Source organism: Crotalus tigris, unplaced genomic scaffold (assembly GCF_016545835.1).
Source record: "Crotalus tigris isolate CLP2741 ecotype Arizona unplaced genomic scaffold, ASM1654583v1 scf7180000019016.1132606, whole genome shotgun sequence".
Lineage (NCBI taxonomy): Eukaryota > Metazoa > Chordata > Lepidosauria > Squamata > Viperidae > Crotalus > Crotalus tigris.
In genome coordinates, this window is record NW_024097330.1 from 966,909 (window position 1) to 983,665 (window position 16,757).

The 16,757-nt window shown below is 42.6% G+C and overlaps 2 protein-coding genes across 9 annotated transcripts in view; one reads left to right on the plus strand and one right to left on the minus strand.

Annotated features, from left to right (window-relative positions):
• The window catches only part of SCML2 (Scm polycomb group protein like 2), a 94,555-nt gene extending 90,274 nt beyond the window's left edge, over positions 1-4,281 (plus strand). For both annotated transcript variants that reach the window (XR_005558552.1, XM_039358400.1), the window contains exon 12: positions 4,144-4,281. Coding sequence is in view for 1 of the 2 variants with exons in the window: in XM_039358400.1 (XP_039214334.1) it covers positions 4,144-4,152 (9 nt within the window). In the remaining variant the exon portion in view is untranslated. The remainder of the gene's footprint in view (positions 1-4,143) is intronic.
• RAI2 (retinoic acid induced 2) overlaps positions 1-16,757 on the minus strand; it is a 129,654-nt gene that overhangs the window by 69,474 nt on the left and 43,423 nt on the right. Inside the window, exons 2-3 of one of the 7 annotated variants that reach the window (XR_005558556.1) lie at positions 1,076-5,764; positions 613-722 (exon numbers count right to left, since the gene is read on the minus strand). The exons of 1 other annotated variant lie outside the window; for it this stretch is intronic. Coding sequence is in view for 2 of the 6 variants with exons in the window: in XM_039358411.1 (XP_039214345.1) it covers positions 4,040-5,659 (1,620 nt within the window). In the remaining 4 variants the exon portion in view is untranslated. Of the gene's footprint in view, positions 1-612; positions 5,765-16,757 lie in introns of those variants that run through there. 5 more of the 7 variants (XR_005558554.1, XM_039358412.1, XR_005558555.1 and 2 more) reach the window with 5 other exon arrangements.

The window sequence follows — 16,757 nt, forward strand, 5'->3', positions numbered from 1 at the left end:
CACACACACACACACACACATGCTATAAAATAAACCGAACACCAGGATAATACTAAAAACAAAACTTGTTTAATTAAAAGCTAAATCTTTCATCGGTCAACACTACCGACATCATTAGAGCATGATGCAAGATTGCTGGGAGTCTTTCTTATGCTGCCGGGCAGCTTTGAAGGACTCCCAGCAATCTTGCATTATGCTCTGATGATGTTGGTGATGTTGACCGACGAAAGACTTAGCTTTTATTAAACAAGTTTTGTTTTTAGTATTATCCTGGTGTTCGGATTATTTTATAGCATGGATTTATCCAGGATTCGTATTTTTAGCATAATTAGAGACTCTATCTATCTATCTATCTATCTATCTATCTATCTATCTATCTATCTATCTATCTATCTATCTATCTATCTATCTCAAATCTGAGTTCCTATTACTTGATTCCTCCCCTTCCCACCCAATAAATAAATGAATTATTTATTCCATATTGAGAACGAATCTAAGACTTCCCAGTTCAATGCCTGCAATAAAAAAAGGTAATAGCCCCTTTTAATGTAAAACAAGATTGGAGTGGCACCATCCCAACAAAAATAATGTAAATGGATAAATCCTGATTACATTTTATGATATGAGTGTCTTAATGAATGCAGTCATCTATAACCAGCACTGTAATTTGATGTGATTTATAGCTTCTTATGTTGACAGTTGAGTAGCGCAGCCTGTACTTACTGTGATAGATAAAAAACAACATAACTTTCATTATTATGATCAAAGTTTCTTGGACATTATTTTTTTTCGTCAACACATTAAAAGGAGCTAAAATCAATTTTATTTGACTGCAAAATTTTGGTTAGTGCATGCAAAATAATAAAATCAAAACCCAAGAAACCACTGTTAAAATAAACATTTCATAGAAACAAGCAGTGCACCAGTTACAAAAAGATTTCCACCAGAATTTCAAACAATACTTCATCAATGCTATTTCACCAATGTTTAAAATCTTACATCATCTCCATATTAAGATAAGGAAAATGTATAGAAGTACACGTTATCTGCATAAGTTAATGAAAATTCACTTAACCTCTTAGATGAAAGTTCCAATTATGTCATGTTGCTCTTTGAATGCACAAAGAACTCAGTCCTGCAGATGTCAGAAGTTAACATACCATGAGTTATGTTCATAATCTCCCAACTGTCTATTCCACCAAGAAGATCTAAAAGGATAGTATGATCAATAGTGTTATAAGCCATACAGAAGTCCAACAGAAATATAGTATAAGACCGTATCTTTTCTTTATGTGGATTTAGCTAGAAAATCAATTGTGGCTACTATTTTCATGTTCAAACCAAGGTAAAAGCCAACCATAGTGAGCCATCCATTGATTATTTTTATCACAATCACATGCACTAATATTTTACAAAGTAGAATTTTTTTTATATCACTGATTTTCTAATTATAGTTTAAGGAAGATTTCAAGTCCAAGTGAATGATATCTTGTTAAGAATCCTTCTATAATAAAGACTTTGTTCTGACCATTCATTTTCCAGTTAACTTGCTTAAATCAAGAGAAAAATATGCTAATATTTTCATTGATCCAGGACCATAGTCATACCCTCAAAGCCATAATCATAGAATGAACAATTGGAGAAAGTTCATCCGTCAGTTCCCTGAATGTAGAACCAAACTGAAAATAAGCATCAGAGATTTGTATCTATGAAGCATTATGATGTTGCAAGTCTAACAATATTCATAATGCTTCATAGATGCAAGATTAAGATAGATACAATATTCCAACTTTCCTGTGACTTTAGATATAAAAGATAAAATTATTCTAAAAAGCTCTATTGATTAACTCCTTCCAAATTCAAAGGATACAAGAAGTAATTTTTGTCTTCCCATTCTAGAATAGTTTCTAAAATGGATGAGTCTTTATAACAAGTAGGATCCATCAGAGATCATCAACCACTCAATCATTTACCCATCCATTTCATTACCAAAATTCAAGGTCCTATCTTCAGTCTACTTATGTATGCTCAGAAAAGTCCCTCATTTTAAAAACAAGGTACATAACTAGAAATATCTCCCCAAATTACTAGGAATCCATAAGGATTTGTAAGCCTTTAGGATGCCATGCTCATATAAATTAGAGATAAGTGGTTAAACCTGGTGTCAGACTTACATTTCAAATTTCACTGTATTACTTATTTTGTTATCTTTCAAAATATCAATATTATTATCAGTATAGTGCAGGGGTAGGCAACCTTGGCTCTTTTATGACTCATGAACTTCAACTCCCAGAATTCAGCATAGCTGACTTGGGAATTCTGGCAGTTGAAGTCCATGAGACATAAAAGAGCCGAGGTTGCCTACCCCTGGTATAGTGGCTCAGGATGCAGTGTAAAGTAGAATAAAGCATAGCATTTTTCATTGTAGTGACATCTGCACAGAAGACAGCATTATTGAGCTATGACTCTAAATTTAATCTTAAATCATAGGAATCCAATACAAGGAATGTTAGAATTTTTTAGCAAGGCACAAATATAGCACAGCAAAAACAGATATCAAAATAGTCTACAATCTACAGTCTAGCCTTTAAGACCTAGTTGGGCTCTACAGGCATTCAGACGGAGAGCTGAAGCTTGCAAAGACCCAGCCTCCTCCATTTTGTTGTAGTATTTTTTACAGTACTTTTTGAGATAATTTTTTTTCTTTTCCAGTTTAAAGGAAAAAGTTGAGGAAAGATTTTCTTTCCTTCTTGCTTTTGCTCCTCTGCTCTTCAACCTGGAGTCAAGGGAAGGTTTTTAAAAGGGATGGAGATTGGAGAGCAGAGGTAGAGAGTTTAGTTTTAGCACCTAATTGGGGCGGGGGGGGGGAATTAACAAGTCTGTCCCTCCCACTCTTTTTTGTTTATTTGTTTCTTTACTGAAGAAATGTGGCTTTCTGGGGAGAGAGGGAAGGAGTTAAGCAAGAGAAAGGTTTTGGGAAGCTTGTCCTGAAGCTACCACCTTTTATGCAGGGCACCAGCTTTTCAAAGCTTAGGCAGAGGCAGGAGAGCTTTGTAGCTTTCTGATGGCCACCTGACCAGCACAGAAAGGTCTGAAAGCAACTGTCATTTCCTCAAGGATTTGTTGGGGTCTGGAAAATAGTGGCTGCTTCCAGGAGGCATGGAGAGCAGTCCCGAGCACAGCAGATCTGGAACAGGGAGGAAGGAGAGAGAGGTATGGGGGGGCAATGCAGCATCCCTGTGGTCTATCATAAGGGCAAATGATCATGGGGCTACTGTAGCTGTCATAACTTTGAAACAGAGTTGTATGTAGTTTTGTGGTGTCAGTCATAGCTTTGAACCATTATTAAGTGGCCTGTTGTTTCTCCAGGTCTACCTCTACATCCTTTTAAGCATTTCTGCTAGACTGCCTCAATTTTTGCTATAGAAATCATTGCTATAAAATTAATACTGGTAATAGAATTTTGTCTCAATAAAGATTATTTAAACTATATCATTATTATACATGGGGGATGAGCACCAAGGATGAAAATGGCTAAATAACCCAACAATCTGAAAAATGATACAAATAAATATGAATACACTAGCCATAATACAGTTTCAGGTTATTCATATTATAAAAATATGAAATGCAACAACTATGCTAACACATACAAACATTTATTCTGAAAGTTCCATTCTACTTACTGTTCAGAATTACATCATCAAAGCACTTTATGGCAGTGAAAATAGCTCTTACTCCTCTGACTTGCTCATTCATTGTATTCCATTAAAGCTGAAAATGTGCAATCCACTTGAAAAATATGTTGCTTTTTATTTACTTTAATGAAAAGTTGGGACAAAACATGGTGAGGAGGGAAGCATTGCATTGGAAAGATATATCAAGATATATTCTTCTGTCTTCCCTACCCCACCCCTCTTTAATCCTCCATCTTGAAATAACTTAAATATAGTTTAAAATTTAAATGTAATTTAAAATGAAGTGCATCATTACGGTACTTATAATTATTATACCTTAAAACATTCTAAAACTTCATAAATTATTTTCTTGGAAAAAAGGCTGCAAGTCGTTGCTTTTTAATAGGAAGAATGTGTATTTCTTGCGAGTTCATTTTCTTTAACTTGACATTCCTGTTTTTGATAGGTTTTCTAAGAGCTTCTGCATTATCCTGGACTTCAGGCTGATTCTTCACATCGTAACATTGCAGCCCTGAGTCCTGAGGCATGTCCCTTTTGAAGGAAAAGTTCTTAGTGGAAACCCCTGAGAGGCCTTTGATCTTACCACAGAAAATAGTTGGTACTGCATCTTTGACAGAAACTATCACCTTGGCTGTCTGTGAAGTGCTCACAATTTCTATATTATTGCCAGTTGTGGGTTCACAAGTTGCAGTATTCTGATCCACCAGCCATTTGGACTGTTGTCTCAGGAGTTCAGATGAGCTGGAACTGATCACTCTGCTTTCAACCTTGGTTGGGATGTCATGAGGTTTATCTGCCACTGAATGAGAAGTTCTGTCCATCATGGATCCAGAGCAGCTCAAGTTTGTTGTCTCAATACTGTTCATTTTCGGAAAAGATGTAACTGACAAGTCCAAAGCACCATCATTGGGGGCATTCTGGCAACTAATATAGTTTTCCTTAAGGAAAGGAGTTGTTTTCATAGAAAGATCAAGGACTTCAATTTCATTACTCATCTTAATGACAGTATGCCGATTCAACTGAGAAATTCCTCTGGGGTGGATAAAATCACATGGTTTTGTTTCTTCCTTCTCCAAAGGAGTCTGGGTACCTTTGCATGAATGCAAAACGAAGGAAGCAGCTGGTTTGGAGTAGTCTAAGTTAACCTTAGATTCAACGCCATGAGGAACTGGGATGGGAATGGGAATAGGGACGGGGACTGGGACTGGCAAAGGCACAATCACAGGATATGGCACCAATAAGGTGGCTGGGGGCACCAATGGAGACAAAGGAGAACTGAAGGGCTGAGATGGAAGGGGACATTCTGGAGATGACTGATAGGGTGAAGAGCTCAAAGCTCCTTGAGTAGGAAAGAGGTCTTGTAACACAGCAGCAAATCCTGGTGTCTGAAATACAGGGGGCAGGACAGGATCTTGAGTTGGATTGGAAGGTTTTTGATCTAACAGTTGGGGATTTCCAATAGGAGCAGCAGAACCTTGGAACAGATTGCTATGAATGGAACTGGGAGCACATGGTGAACTCTGAGGTAATACTAATGGAGAATTTAAATGCTGAAATACATGCTGCTCTAAAAGAACAGGCAGTGGAACTGGACCTTGGGTGGTCATAACATATGGAGTATTACTATTGGGAGCAATCTGAGGAGTAGTGCTTCCTGCTACTTGCAAATGTATTGGAAGAACCACAGGACTGTCTCCTAAACAAATTGGCTGAAGCACTGTGGCAGCTACTTTGAGAGCAACCCCACTTTGGGATTCTGCTGGTGGTGTTAATATTGATGGAGCAGGCATAGTTACAAGTGGTGAAAGTGCTTTCTTCATCAGATCTGATGAATTGATATTCCAGGCTTCGGCTGTTATCAGCTGGGTTACTCCATTTTCTAATTTGTTGTTAGCAATAGCGGAGGGTGAAGTGGTAACATCCATGGGTAGGTTTTGTGTGTCCTTATATAGTTCCTCCATTATATAGGATTTCTGGAGTTTTGCAGAATTGTAGTTTACATAGCTGTCATTGACATCCACTTTATCTCCAGGCTGCCCAAAGTATCCACATCAACACTATCTGGTCTGCAAAACAGAGACATGTTTTAAGCAATGCATAAATCCTTTGCTTAAAATAACATTTGCAAGTTTTTAAAAGGGTGCCTATCACCAAAATAGAACAGTTTCTAGCTTGGGGGGGGGGCAGAGCTTTTAATCACACAGTGTCCTAGGTATGGGTACAGTATATGCTTACATAGAGAACATATATCTCTAGAGTGTTATATGAAGAGTCCTAGGGAACATAACTAAGTAGTAAACAAAGATAATTTAAAGACTGAAGCAGCTACAAAAATTGTTCGAGTGCAGAGCAAGAATCCAGATTGTTATTTTATACTTTTAAACAAAGCTTCATATAACGGTATCATGTGACTTATGGAAGCAGCTGCACTGTTTACACTCAACAACAGCCCAGAATTGAGGTCCCCTAAAAATAATTCATGATAAAATTATCTATTGCAGTTTGGAAAGCTTTATTTACAGTAAAAGAATCACATTCTGCTTGGCTGCCAATATTCTTAAACCTGTTTTGGAATATGCTCAAAGACAGCATTAAGTGATAGCCCATAGTAGACAAACCACTCAACAATTTACAAATACTGATGCTTCACTGTTCAGCATCCCTTCCATTTAGACCTATTCAACTGCATACAAATACAAAGTTTTTACTTATAAAATCTTCAAGACTTAATATCAAAGCAGCTATGTACTCTGATGTAACTTAACTACAAGTTTTCAGAAATAAAACTTCTTCTATTGTAAATCATGAACATTTTTCACATCTCAGAGCAAGTCTGCTCATCCTTAAAGACCTATGCACAAATTATTCTGTCATAAAGTATATCATGGTAACACTGCTACTAGTATTATCTGATATCTGTTCTTAAAAAGTAATGTGTCAGACCTGCTCCAGAACAATTATTTAGGAAAACAGACTCTTGACTCCAATTGATTGAAGTTGAAAGGACTTTTGCTAAAGTGAGGCAGAAACTGAAGTTCCCATTCACCGATACAAAGAGCCAAATCCAACATTCCCCATCCCTCCCCCCTAAGTCTGGTCCAATGCCACCCAAACAGGATCGCTGTAATGTTGTAGGAAATTCTGGATTGTTTAAGATGCTGGAATTTCACACCCAGGGCACATGGCCTTGAAGATGCTCAGTGTAACGGGCACAAAAAGCTCTGGTCTTCTTCACATGTCAGCTCCCCTTCCCTATTTCCCACCATTAGATAAACAGGTGTGGATTGCCCAAAATGCCTCTCCCTTCCCCTTTGATGGCAGGATACCAGAAAGGTGCCAGGCCTGACACCTTTGACAAGGATGCTAGTCTTGCAAAAGGAGAGAGGGAGAGAGAGAGAAAAAAACAAAACAAAGAAAAACGGGGTTAGATCACTTTGGTTTGTCAGGGTATTGATTGTGGAACTGTTTAAGAAGTTTGGCGGCTTTAACATGTTTGAGGTTCCACTCTGTTTTGGAAGGGAGAAAGTTTTTCCATACCACTAGGTATTGGACCTTCCCACGGTGTTTGTGGGAATCCAGAAAGTCCTTGACTTCAAAATGCTGCTCCTCTTTGATCATGAGGGGCTCAGGTGGAGGTGGTGGCATTGGGCGCAGGGGAGAGAGCACCTCAGGTTTCAGCAGAGTACAATGAAAGATTGGGTGGATGCGCCTGAGTGATTTGGGAAGTTCAAGTTCTACTGTGACTGAGTTAATCAGGCATTTAATGGGAAACGGTCCAACATACTTGGGCCCCAGTTTTTTTGAGGGTTGCCTGGATTGCAAGTACTTGGTTTTGTGCATTTTTGTCTGCTTGCTTTTTATAGGCGTCCCTCACCTCTTCTAGCAATTTTCTAGCCACTAGCCAGACGTTTTGTGATTGGATTACCCAGTCTGAGAGAGGTGAGAGGGGGGTGTGACCATGCATGATTCAGGCATTGAGGCCACTTTGAATAGGGTAAAGCCTGTACTGCTATGGATGGAATTATTGTACGCTACTTTAGCAAATGGGAGGAGTTCCATCCAGTTGTTTTGCTGGTAGTTTACATAACACCTGAAGTACTGCTCTAGAACCCCATTGGTCCATTCACACACCCATTAGTTTGGGGGTGATGACTGGAGCTTAGTCCTTGGGAGGTCCCCCAAAATCCCAGAAACTCCTGCCCAAACTTCAAGGTGAATTGCACTCCACGGTCAGAGATTATTCATTGTGGAGCCCCATGCAGTCTATAAACATGTTGAATGAAAAGTTTAGCCAAGGCATGGCTAGATGGGATCTTTAGGCAGGCTGTGAAATGTACTTGTTTGGAGAATAGGTCCATTATGACCCACACCACCGTATTTCCTGAACTGTCAGAGGGTTCTACAATAAAGTCCATGGAGATTTCTTTCCATGGAGTGCTAGGCTCCGCTACTGTTTGAAGACGCCCTGGTGTTTTCCCTTGCCATTGTTTGGCCAAGGCACATATTGGGCAGCTTACCACATACCCCCCAATGTCCTTTTCCACCAAAACTGTTGTCTGACTAAATGGACAGTTTTTACAAACCTGAAATGTCATGCAGTTTTAGAGTCATGGTTTTTCTCTAGAATTAACAGTCTCTGGCTTTTCGGGATGTGCAGTTTAGCTCCTACCCATGCCAAGCCATTTCTCATGGTGCACTCATCCTTATGTTTCTGAAACCATTCGCCTCCCTCCAGGGCTCCTTTTAAGGTGGCTTTAATGCCTTCTGTTTTGGTGGCTTTCACTCTCATTTATGCTCTGGTGGTTACTGGTGCTGCAAATTGGTGGGAAGGGATGACTGGTCTGATTATTTGTGGTTTAGAGCTATTATACTGAGGCATTCTAGATAGTGCGTCAGCTAGGAAATTTCCCCCCCTCAGAGGTATTTCAGAATGGAATTGAAGCAATTAAAGTATTGCACCCATCGGACTTGTTTGAGCAACAGCTTTCCGGGGGGTGGGGTGGGGGTTAAGGCCTCTAGATTTTTGTGGTCCATCCAAACCTTGAAAGAAATCTTACCCCCCTCCAGGAGATGTCTCCATGTAAGCAATGCCCATTGCATTCTGTATGGCTTTTTTTCTCAAATGGCCTACCAATACTTGATGTTGATGAGCTTTCTGGACATATAGCTTGGGTTTGGGTAATTTGTCGCCTGGCAGGATTTCTATGGAACAGTCAGTGGGCTGGTCAATATTTTGCCATCCATGTCCCGGTCGATGTTTGTTCCGGGCCAGGTTGATCTCTACTTCCTCCACCAGGATGTACCATCCATAGAGAGGGGGAGCACCCTTTGAGATACAGGTGTTATAGATTTCATCATTTAGTCCATCCTTGAAGCAGCTGATGAGGATGTCTTGTAGCCAGTCAGCACACCAGCTCACAAAATTCTTGGGTGTATTCAGCCACCCCCCTCTTCCTTTGCAGGATGGTTTTGATGCGGTCCCTGGCCTTGCGATCGGCCAAGGGATCTTCGAACTGCCATGAAGTGATTTTTCAGCTCAAGGGCATTGTCATTGTGGAGGGTCATTAATCACTGGGCAGTTGTCCCTCCAGGACCATGGTAACGCATCTCACCTTGGCTCCTTTGGTGGTTATTTCTAGGCCATACTCCACCATGTAGGTCCGGATCTGGGCCAGGAAGAATTCCAGTTGCTGAGGATCTCCATTAAACTTCATACCTAGAGGGGGTGTCTTGCAGGTTCTCCTTCCCCCTGAGGCTGGTCCCACAGGTGCTGCCTGCCGGGCAGCCAATCCTGGTGTTTGGGTAGTGGCAGCCACTGCCATTGGGCTGGCTGAGGTACTGGCCATCACAGCATGGATGAATGTTCCATCACCAGCTGTGGTGGAGGGTGGATGTGCATCAGGCTGCCCCATTCAAGCCAGGGTTTCGCATGCTTTGAGTTCTTGAAGGCTCCTTGCATGAACTTTATGGCCTGTTCCATCATCCAGTCCACCTGTTTTCTCTTTGTGTACTCATCACTTCCTCCAGCCCTTCCAGTTCGGCTCCCTTTTCAAGTTGGCAGCTGCCCCCACCCCTATGGGTAAATGGGATTTCTCTTCCCACTCCTCTTTTCTTCTGACTCATAGCGACCATTGGGATCTCACAGGTCACTTTCCCCCAGCCACTTGGACAGATCCAGTCCTCCTGGAGGGGGTCTCATAGATGCCTCTCCCCAGGTTTCAATTTCTTCTTGGTCACTCCCTCCCATTGCATGCATGGTCCCCATGATAGAGGTAATGTCCTCTCCAGATTGACCAAAATTGCACTTTCCGCCTAATGTCAAACCTGCCCCAGAACAATCATTTAGGAAAGCAGACTCTCGACTTCAATCAATTGAAATTGAAAGGACTTTTACTAAAAATGTTGGTTACAGGAAGATGAGGCAGAAAGTGAAGTTCCCGCTCACCAATACAAAGAGTCAAACCCAACATTCCCCATCCCTCCCCCCAATGTCTGGTCCAATGCCACCCAATCTGGGATTGCCATGATGTTTGGAAAACTCTGGGTTGTTTAGGCTGCTGGAATTTCACACTTAGGGCAAGCGGCCTTGAAGATGCCCGGTGTAACTGGTATAAACAGCTCTAGTCTTCTTCACATCAGCTCCCCCTCCCCATTTCGCACCATTAGATACACAGGTGTGCCTCCCTCTTCCCTTCCTCTTTGATGGCAGGAACCCAGCAAGGTGCCAGGCTGATGATGGAGATCCTGACATAATGTTATATTTTTAATTCCAGTAAAAGATGTTTCTTAACAGTGTTTTAGCCAAACAACAATATAGTCACACAATTTTGTTTTTTATGATTTATATTGATCTGCTCATTAGATTTTATAGCCTTTAGGAACAAAATTTTTCCCAAAGCCAACATTATGTCAATATACCATTAATCTGATTCAAGATCTTAGTGTACAGCAAGCAAAAAGGTCAAATTCCACAAGAAACCATAATAGAAGGAGGGAGAGGGGAGTGAAACAAACAAACCAGAGCAATATATCATTAAAAGAAATCTCATAGTTTGTACATGTGTGTGTATGTAGAGAGAAAGAGCACAAAATGATGAAAAACGCAATAAATATCATTATTAAGAGCTATAGTGGTACAATGGTTAGAATGCAGTACTGTAGTCTATATCTGCTACTTCTGCTGACTGCTGACTGCCAGCAGTTCGGCAGTTTGATTCTTACTAGCTCAAGGTTGACTCAGCCGTCCATCCTTCCAAGGTCGGTAAATGAGGACCCAGATTGTTGGGGGCAATATGTTGACTCTGTAAACTGCTTAGAGAGGGTTGTAAAGCACTGTGAAGCGATATAAAAGTGCTATTGCTATTATACTGTATATTCCGGCGTATAAGACGACTGGGCGTATAAGACGAACCCCGACTTTTGAGAAGTTTTTCAGGGTTTAGAAAGTCGTCTTATACGCTGGAAAATACGGTACTTAGATTTCAGTAAGGCATTTGACAAAATAGACCACAACTACTCCTTGGTAAGCTAGAAAAAGGTGGAATAGATAACATCACCACCAGATGGATCTGTAGCTGGCTGACAAACTGTACTCAATGAGTGGTCCTCAATGGCACTACATCCACATGGAAAGAAATAAGCAGTGGGGTACCACAGGTTCTGTCTTAGGCCTAGTACTCTTCAATATCATCATCAATAATTTAGATGAGGGAACTGAAGGGGAACTCATCAAATTTACAGATGACACCAAATTGACAGGAGTACCCAACACCCCAGAAGACAAATTCAGGAACCAAAAAGATCTTGACAAACTTGAACAACGGGCCCTATCCAACAAAATGAGTTTCAATGTGGAGAAAAGTAAAGTCTTACATTTAGGCAGAAAAAACCAAAGGTACAAGTACAAATTGGGCGAGACCTGGCTTAATAACAATAACTGTGAGAGGGACCTTGGAGTCCTAGTCGACAATCACTTGACTATGATCCAGCAGTGTGCAGCTGCAAGCGAAAAAGCTAATACAATTCTGGGTTGTATAAACAGAGGCACTGCTTTATAAAATCCTAGTAAGACCACATCTGGAATATTGCAGCCAATTTTGGCCACCATATCACAAAAAAGATGTTGAGAGTTTGGAAAAAAATCAGAGAAGAGCAACTAAGATGATCAAAGGCCTGGAGACTAAAACATGTGAAGAACAGCTGTGGGACTTAGGTTTGGCTAGTCTAAAGAAAAGAAGAAATAGAGGAGACATGATAGCAGTATTCCAGTATCTGAGGGGCTGCCACAAGGAAGAAAGGATCAGGTTGTTCACCAGAGCACCAGAGGGAAGGACAAGAAACAACGGTTGGAAACTGATGAAAGACAGAAGCAACCTGGAACTAAGGAGAAACTTCCTGACAGTGAGGACAATCAACCAGTGGAACAGTTTGCCTCCAGAAATCGTGGGCACTCCATCACTGGAGATTTTTAAGAAGAGACTGGACATCCACTTTTCTGAGATGGTATAAGTTCTTCTGCATGAGCAGGGGCTGGACTAGAAGACCTCCAAGGTTCTATTCTATTCTATTCTATTCTATTCTATTCTATTCTATTCTATTCTATTCTATTCTATTCTATTCTATTCTATTCACTTGTAGCTCTGCAAAAAAAGTATACCCAGGCAAGTTTATGCCAGAATATATTAAATAAATCCCCCCCCCCAGTTTTCCATCTGTGGGAACACTATCCTTGGCCTCAAGAAGATATGGATTCTGCCTAGTGAGCTTAAAGGAATAAAGTTCGCCTTGGCTCCTGATGTCCCCCTGCTAAAACATTTTACTGCATGTAAGTGTCGTTAAATGTTCCCAATCAATCCCATCCAGCATTCTTTTCAAAGTCAGCTCTCCTCTCAGCACATTGGAAGCAACATAAATAAACACTGGCTGGTTCTCAGTCCAAAGTTTCTGCTCAGAGTATGTAATTCAATACCCCTCTCTTTTCTATGGTAAACCTGCATTTGCCGTTTCGGCGCTTCTTTCTATTCCCCTCCATCCCCCCCCCCATGCCACCCCCTACTCCCCTCCCTCAAGTCAGCATTAAACTTCCGTTCCATCTATGTGGACTGATGAAATGTAGGAAATCTGTTTCTGGCGGAAACAAAAAGCTTTCCCAAAGAGAGCACCAAGTATACAGAGATCAGAAGTATGAACAGTGGCGGTAGCGCTGCTATGGTTGGGCTGCTCAGGCAAAGAGGATGTCAGAATCCAATTATATTTCATCTTTAATCATCAAATATAGAAAACCCCAATTCTGCTTTCTCTGGATTCTGCCATAAGAGGGAGAGAAGGGGGAGAACAAAGGGGCTTTATGGCCCTCACTTCCTTCAGTACACTTCAAAGAGCTGAATGTTGTTTATTGTAACCAAAGCGTTAGCATACCAAAGAAGGGTATTTGCCTTTCATGTAGTTATCTGAAGTCTCCATCCAGACGGAAGAAAGAAGAAAGGGGGTGAAATTGTGATACTTGAAACTATCACTGGAAGGGGGGTTGATTGGGTGGGACTACTGGGGAACCCCTTAAAACCTTGAATGGGAGAGCTTGAACCCCAAGTCCTGTCTAGCATGCCTGCAACCATTTTCTCTTAATAAAGGATTCCTGTTGGAAGAATTATTCCAAGAGTTCTGTCTTCTTAAGATGCAAAGTGGGGTGGGTCCTTACATTAGACAGGACTTGCAGAATTAATCCACCTGAAAGGGAGACCCTTGCCGGGGGATTTTGCAAAAATTTACCATGTCAGACAATGAAGCAAGAGAGGGGGAAAACTCCCTGGAAAGAGAGTCGCTGACCCAGTTGGAACCTTGCCAGATGTTGGGATCCGAGAGGCCAGATTCCTCAGGAGAAGAAGTGGTGGAGACACAGGACCACAAGCCTCGCTGGTCGATGGACGTTGGAAAGAAAAGTGAGTGGAGAAAGGAATTAAGAAAGGTGACCCTGAGACGGGGGACCAAGCAACCAGAATGGAAGCAGGAGATGGAGAAATCCCTGCACGCAAGTGAAGAGGGAGGAAGCTGGGCACCGTACTCAGACTGGATCCTAGAGAAAGCTATTGACCTGATGAAGAGAACTCTCAGCTTCCTAGGAGAGGAGAATACTGAGCCCTACGGCCGCCCCAGTTCCTGGAGCCACAAAGGGAGAGACACCGAGGGGGACGTGGAACCTGCAACCCCAGGGACATCTACTGATCCAGGAGCCCCCACCCCCTACCGGACCACAGATGGCAATCTGGACGGAAGACACTACCACCCACAACGGAGGCACCGATCCATTCCAAGACATCCACCGTTGGAGGTGAAATTCAAAGGGGAGCCAACACGCTTGGGGTTTTTCCTAACCCAAGTCCTCAGCTACATGGAGGAATATGGGCAGGACATTCCCAGCGACAAAGCCCGCATCCGGATCGTGCAATCTGCCCTGGATGGACCAGCTGCGGATTGGGTAGTGAACTTGCATGACTCCAATGCCCCAGAACTCAGTAACTTCAACCATTTCATGTCATCTTTGAGAAGACGATTTGAAGACCCCCTGGCTGATCGCAAAGCCCGTGAAAGAATAACAACGATGAGGCAAGGCAAACGCCCAGTGGCTGAGTATACACAAGAATTCCGGGCCATTGCCAGCAAACTGAATTGGCCAGAAGACATCCTCCTTGGCCATTTCAAAGACGGACTAAACTATGATCTATATGATGCTTGCCTGCCCCGAGGGGACCCACATCGACTTGAGGAATGGTACGTCTTGGCAGAGGAAGCAGAGATCGACATATTGAAGAGGCACCGCCGAGGAAAACAATGGAGCCGCCCCCCGCCTGAGCTGACACACCAACCGGTGAAATCATCGAATACAGCCAAGAAGCAAATGGGGTGTTTCAAGTGCGGAAGAGAAGGGCATCGAGCTGTAGAATGCCGCTCAAAGGCCCCCCAGCACAACCCAGACAGACCCCAATCAACAAACCCGGAAAGTATTCAGCTAAGCCAAAAGAAACAGCCATGAGAATGATGGAAATTGCAGAAACCCCCACCTCTGCTCACCAAGGGGAAAGAACTCCAGCCTACACCACAGGGCCGGTGGATGCCTCAGATGACAGCTCGGAGGGCGAACCCCTGGTAAGTGGATGCATCACACCCATCTTCAAAACAGTGACTATATTAATCCCCCCATGCCCGAAGCTGTGAAGGTGAAAGCCTTAATAGACTCTGGCTGCACCCGCTGCCTCATTAGCCCAACACTAGTGGGGAATCTGGGCATCCCATCCAGGAGACTGGAACAACCAATCTCATTTGGCCAGCTAGATGGATCCATAGCAGGGGGGGTGCCAGCTACCCTAGCCACTCTGCCAATACACCTCTCCCTGGGCAACCATGAAGAGGACTTAACGTTTGTGGTGACCCCAGGTATGGAATGCCCAATGATTCTAGGAATGGAATGGTTGAAAAAATGGAACCCCTGGGTAAATTGGAGGACGACAGAAATCAAATTCCCGAAGGGGGACCCTATGGACTTAAAACCCCAAGGGAGGCTACCAGAATCAAGAATAGAAAAAGCATCCATAGGAGAGGAAAAAAGATTAACAGAAATACCAGAGGAATATAGGGACCTTGCTGAAGTCTTCAGTGAGGAGAGGGCGAATGAGCTTCCCCCCCACCGACCCACAGACTGTACCATTGAATTCAAGCCTGGGGCAAAACTCCCGAAGCCCAGATTATACTCCATGAGCCCAAAGGAGAAGGAGGAAATGGAAAGATTTATAAAAAAAAACCTGGAGAGAGGTTTCATTGAGCCAGCCAAGCCTAAAGTGGCTGCCCCGGTCCTTTTTAGAGAGAAGAAGGATGGCTCTTTACGTTTATGCGTGGATTATAGGGCCCTGAATACAATCAGTGAAAGCAACCTATACCCGCTGCCCCTCATGAAAGACATGCTGTCACACCTATCGAAAGGGAAAATTTTTTCTAAACTAGACCTAAGGGAAGCTTACTATCGTGAGAATCAAGGAAGGGGACGAATGGAAGACTGCATTTAACTGCCCCATGGGGTGCTATCAATTCAAAGTCTTGCCATTTGGATTACAAGGGGGCCCTGCAGTCTTTATGCAATTAATCAATGACGTTCTAAGGGAGCACCTGTTTAAGGGGGTCCTTGTTTACTTGGACGACATTCTTATCTTTACCGAAACAAAAGAAAACACGTCAAACTTGTCAGAGCGGTTTTAAAGAAGCTGCGAGCCGCTCACCTATATGCCAAACTCTCAAAATGCGAATTCCACCAGGAAAGGATAGACTACCTAGGCTATCGCATATCCCCACAGGGCATTGAAATGGACCCAGAGAAGGTGAAAGCAGTATTAGATTGGGCGCCACCCCACACAAGAAAGCAACTACAAAGTTTCCTGGGTTTTGCAAACTTTTACCGCCAATTCATCCCCTCATTTGCCCAGATAGCCCTGCCCCTCACTAACTTACTAAAAATGAAGGGAGCATCCTCAGTAAAACCTAGCCAGCCACTAACATGGACAATGGAGTGCCAAGCAGCGTTTGAGAGACTAAAGAGACTTTTTTCTGCCGAACCAGTACTAAGACACCCAGATATGGACAAGCCCTTCATAATACAGGCAGATGCAAGTGATGTGGCAGTGGGGGCTGTGCTATTACAAGAAAATGATGATGCAGTATTGCAACCCTGTGCATATACATCCAAGAAACTCACAGAAACAGAACAGCGCTGGCCCGTATGGGAGAAGGAGGCTTATGGGATACGTTGGGCATTACTCACGTGGCGACAGTTCCTGGAAGGCAACAAAATCCCCTTCCAGGTGTGGACAGATCACAAAAATTTAGAAGCCCTGAAAACGTCCAGGAAACTCAATCCCAAACAAGCCCGCTGGTCTCAGCATTTTCACCAGTTCCAGTTTAAGCTCAAACATTTACCAGGGAGAAAGAACTTCCTGGCAGATGCTCTATCTCGCATGCCTCAATATAACAGCGCACGAACCACAGACTCTAGACCAATAATGGCAGAGTCACAAC